This window comes from Pyxicephalus adspersus, chromosome 9 (genome assembly GCF_032062135.1).
Source record: "Pyxicephalus adspersus chromosome 9, UCB_Pads_2.0, whole genome shotgun sequence".
In the NCBI taxonomy this organism is placed as follows: Eukaryota; Metazoa; Chordata; class Amphibia; order Anura; family Pyxicephalidae; genus Pyxicephalus; species Pyxicephalus adspersus.
The window spans coordinates 19,002,091-19,007,175 of NC_092866.1; the positions used below are offsets into that span (position 1 = coordinate 19,002,091).

Genomic DNA, 5,085 nt, shown 5'->3' on the forward strand with positions numbered 1-5,085 from the left:
GTCACACTCAAGCTCACCCCTGCTGGGTGGTCTATTTTTTAGCCATTTAGCATTATTACAATATGATTGTTTTAAAGACTTTAGTGAGAACACTGTATAGCCCTTGAATTTGTTTCAGAGAATAGGTTAATAGGTTAGTGCAAAGAAACACAAGGCCAACAAGCGACAAAGTGTCAATGTATTTTTATTACACATTATTGGTGAACCTGCAGTGGGGCTTCTACTCTCATTCATTAGGATTACAAAAAAATAGGCTCTCAATCAAACACATTATTGTTTTCATTTACAGTGATGACAGGAAGAATATGGCAGTCTTTGGAAAGTATCAAATCTAGTCTCTCGGAGTCTGAGGGAAGCACGCAAAGGAAACCAATGTACAGACTATCCTATTCAGGAAATTATATTTGTATTATCTATAAAATTTTAAAGTAATTTCCCCTTTAAAATAATGAAAAAAATTAAGAGGATCCTGAAGCTGCTTCTTTGTTGACCAGTCCAACTGAGGTTACATGGCGGAAAGTTTAGTTAACAGTTACCTCTGTAATAGGCACATCCCGCCAACGTGGGCGTAAACTGCTACTGACTAAACATGACTAAGATGTCTAGCGGAATATGTTCCTCCAGGGGATTAGTGTTCCTCAATAGACTTCACATATTTATCGTATGCATCTTCACTCATCAGCTCATCCAGTTCAGATGGAACGTCTACAGTCATCTTTATTAACCATCCTGTATAAAAAACATGCAAAGTTTGGTCAAATCTCAAATGCCTAGGGATGATTAAAAACAAAAAAAAAAAATAAAGACAGAAAACACAGACCTAGCTAAAATTATTTTTGATTTTGGCTTAGGAATGACATTTAAAAGAAAGCTGCTCTGACTTTACAGTGTGGGGTTTGTAGAAGATGGGACCCCGGTTATTCCTGTTATCATAATAGTAAAGTGACTTAGTTGTGTAAAGAGTTGGGGCCTAGGACATAAAGAGCCCCCACAAAATTGGAACTGTTTAGGTTAAAAGCCGTATGGTTCACAAATTGACAAGTGTCCCTCCCTCCTGGGAGATTTGTTAATGTGTAGTGTGTACAACACAAGACAGACACCGCACATCTCTCACTTCCTAAAACTTGTGCTCACATCTGTACATCCTCATCCGCTGTGTACACACGTTATAGAAAGTGTCAACCTGCATTACATTTAAGCAGCTCTTTTAAATATGCAAATGTTACCATGCCATGCATTGTGGTGTCTCGTGGAATATCTGCATTAACCTGTGATACCACGTTGGGGACCATAATAGGAGGTACTATAACATGTGCGGAGTTAACACGTGTTATCTCAATGCACAGAAGCAGACAGGACCCAAAATGTCTCAATATCTGCAAATAGTACAACTCTTTAGGATTAGGCGATATGTCCTATGGCAGTGATCGTTATTTATGTATAAAGCAATGCACAGTGCATGAATATATTGGCCAACATTAGTCAACACTCCTCAGAGCAGACTCTCTGAAAAGGCACATTTAGTTTTTATAAGATGCCATTTGATTAATTGGCCCCGATTTATTAAAGCTTTCCAAGGCTGGAAATGATACACTTTCATCAGTGAACCTGGGTGGTGATCCAACAAACCTGGAATGTATTTCTTAGTCATTTGCTACTTGTTAGCAAAAGTTCTCAATCCTGGACCAGATCTATTCCAGGTTTTTTGGATCACTCAGGTTCACTGATAAACGTGTATCCTCTCCAGCTTTGGAGAGCTTTAATAAATCAGGCCTATTGTGTTCTACTGTGTGACTAAAGACATTCAGGCTGGGTTTACACTGTTGTACTGCGGCAACTCATATTATCCACATGCACAACCCAAAGCACCTTGATAGAAGTTTGATGCAGCACACAATAATACATGCATTGCAGTGTGCTGTGTGAGGCAGGCATCATAATACACTGCACATTACCCCGGTCTACTTTGCCTTCACTGGCTCCCCATTACTGCTTCATCCATAAAATTAAACCTTACACCTTTGCTGCATACCTGTCCTTGTGGACCAATGCGTTTCTTTATGCAATGCAGGCCAATGATGGCTGATGGGAAAATGTTGAACACAGGTTTTCCTTGTTCATATTACTTTTAAAACGGCTCAGCCCCGCAAGCTTTTTTTTGGGAGTAGTTATGTAATTATCAAATTGCCAAGATAGGTTTTTGTCTGTATTGAGAGGTGGGCATTTTAAGCAAGCTGCATATACCCACAGCCAAAGATAATACAAACACAATCCCAAGGGCAGTCAGGATGGGGAAGAAAGTGCTAGATGATGCTGGACAGTATACAGCCATGTAATTTGTTACTAACAATGAAAGCACTATATATATTGTATATACACAGAGAGATTGTATTCTACTCTAGCTGCAAGAGCTACACAATGGTCCCGGTCAGATACAGGTTTTCCTATTTTCTTGGAAATTCACCAATTAAAACTTAAAGCTTGTTTTTTCAATTGTTTGTGAAACCATAAGGCTATGTACACATGTGCAATAATTGTCGTTGGAAAGGATCTTTCAAATCCTTTCCAACGACTAATGACTGTACGATGCAAGAACCAGTGTTGTACATACAGCACAGTGCTGCTCTTGCGACGACGAGTGCTGTACACACGCCAGATTCTCGTCCGATAATCGTTTCAGGACCGATTGGAACCATTGCATTTAAGTAACCAGCCTAAGTAACGTTGCTGTTGAGAAATGAGTATATGAGATAAGCTATTACAGTTTGAATTACATAGCTGCCTGGGTACCAGACTAAATGCAACTCCAATGCATGTGATTGTGTTTACCTTCATCATAGCAGGATTTGTTCACCAGGCCAGGGTTGTCCGCCAGGGCTCCATTTATTTCTGTTACTTCTCCCGTCATAGGAGAAAAAAGTTCACTAGCTGCCTTTACACTTTCTAGGGTTCCAAACTCCTCTACAAGAAATCAGACACATTTTAATAAATACTTAAGTGTGATATACAACACAATGGGAAAGGCATAACAATACTTAAAGACATGTGAAGATTATTCTGAAAAGACAAACTAAAAGAATACTACAGATTTACAATATAAAACAGAACCATTTTAAGCAGCAACCGATAGCTATCAACTGCAGATCAAACAGGAAAACAATGATGTTGGGCTTTGACTCCCACTGGTTGTACATAGTTATTAGGCAACTGAAGTTTCCTCTCCAGATGGTACAGAACCCCGGAGTACTTACACCAGTGTTACCCCTTGGTCTCTAACAGATGTTAGGGATGTCAAACTGTAGTCGTAAAATTGTTACATATTTTCTGGTCCTGTTCTAACGTGGGGATATTTTGGAAGCAGGTTTGCAAATATTTTCTCCAACTCACTGGCCTAGGGATATGTCCCCACTTCCCTTTCATCTGAACTCCCTCTCTTACAAAAACTATAAAAACTCCCTCCTTATTCTCAAGGTCAGCACTACCAAAACGTGTATTCCCGCTGGTTCCACAGGATTAACAATATAATGCATATGGAGGATTTCACAGCCTCCAAAAAAGGGGATACAGAAAGATTTATTCAGTCCTGGTTCTATTGGCATGATCTCACTTATTCCGCTGAATACAAGTCTCTTCTGACCATAATATCAAACACACAACCCTTGATGAAGCTAACTGGTACTTTGCTAGCACCCCAACCTCCCCCTCCCTTTCTGGGTACCTAACGCTATTTCCTTTCTTCACATATTTTTGATAAAACTTAAAAATGTTTGCTATGAATTCAATTTGATCAATTTTATTTATATCGCACTAGTTTTTTGTTATTTTGTTTCAAAGAGTTCCATAACACTGTTTAGGTGGAAAAGATTGTTAATTTATTGGTTCTTGCTTTTCATGTTCATTGGTTTCTTTTTTGTTTCAATGTATCTACTAATTTAGTTCAATGTAAATAAAGAATTAAAAAAAAGGAGCTTTGAGAACTCCATGTTATCAGGAAGCTTAGCCATTTCTGGCCATTAAAATTACCAATGCATTGAAGCAGAAAATCGTTGCAGCTCCGGTCCTTTGGTAACAGACTGATTAGAGGGTCAAAAGGTGGCAACTCCTGCTGTTCATCTTGTATTAACATTAATATGACAAAGTACAAAAATCAACCCCCACATCAAGTAGCAAACCCACATCCATATAATACTTTGCCAGCAATGACCTTCCTGCACAGTGTGTAAAATCCACAGCACTAGTTGGGCTGCCATGGACTTACCTAGTTTGTTCAACTTGGTTCCAACCTCTGGAAGACCACAGTAAACCACATCACCTAATGCCTCCTAGAGTAAAAAATAGAACATATCTGTAAAAATCCCCAAGCAGGATGGAATCTGTTACTAACAAAACATACATTCCATAAGAAAACATCACATTTACATTCAGAGCCTGTGCTTAGTACATAGTTGAAGCAACTGTGGCAGCAATGACAGCCTCAATGACAGCCTGATGGGGAAAACCGAGGGACAACCATTTTCAGGTCTCTCCAGATATGTTTCATATGGTTCAAGTCAGGGTTTTGATTGGACCATTCTAAAACATTTAATGAGTTGTCCTTAAGCCACACCAGCTCAGTGCTTTGGGTCATTGTCATGTTGAAAGGTGAACCTTTCCCAGTCTGAGGTCTTGAGCACTATGGAACAGGTTTTCATTGTGGATATCTCTGCACTTTGCTCCATTCAGCTTTCCTCAACCTTGACCTGGTTACCCTCCCCTGCTGATGAAAAACACCCCCAACAGCATGATGCTGCCAACACCATGCTTCACATTTGGGATAGGTAGTAAACAGTGCCTGGTTTCCTGCAGACATAACGTTTAGAATTGAGGCCAGTCATAAGTCTATCCAGACCACAGAATCTTGTTCCTCACAAGAGTCCATCAGGTTCTTTTTTGCAAACCCCAAGTGGGCTTTCAAATGTTTTGCACATGAGGAAACGTTACGTCTAGCCAATCTGCCATAAAGCCTAAACCAGTGGAGGGCTGCAGGTATGGTTGTGCTTCTAGAACTTAGTTCCATCTACACACAGGATCATCATGTTCTTGGTC

The 5,085-nt window shown here is 39.7% G+C and overlaps 1 protein-coding gene across 1 annotated transcript in view; it reads right to left on the reverse strand.

Annotated features, from left to right (window-relative positions):
• Nucleotides 1-168: 168 nt before the first annotated feature.
• GCSH (glycine cleavage system protein H) overlaps nt 169-5,085 on the reverse strand; it is a 14,558-nt gene continuing 9,641 nt past the window's right edge. The window contains exons 3-5 of the mRNA XM_072422836.1: nt 4,259-4,322; nt 2,830-2,961; nt 169-729 (exon numbers count right to left, since the gene is read on the reverse strand). Of these exons, the coding sequence (XP_072278937.1) occupies nt 629-729; nt 2,830-2,961; nt 4,259-4,322 (297 nt within the window). The 3' untranslated portion in view covers nt 169-628. The remainder of the gene's footprint in view (nt 730-2,829; nt 2,962-4,258; nt 4,323-5,085) is intronic.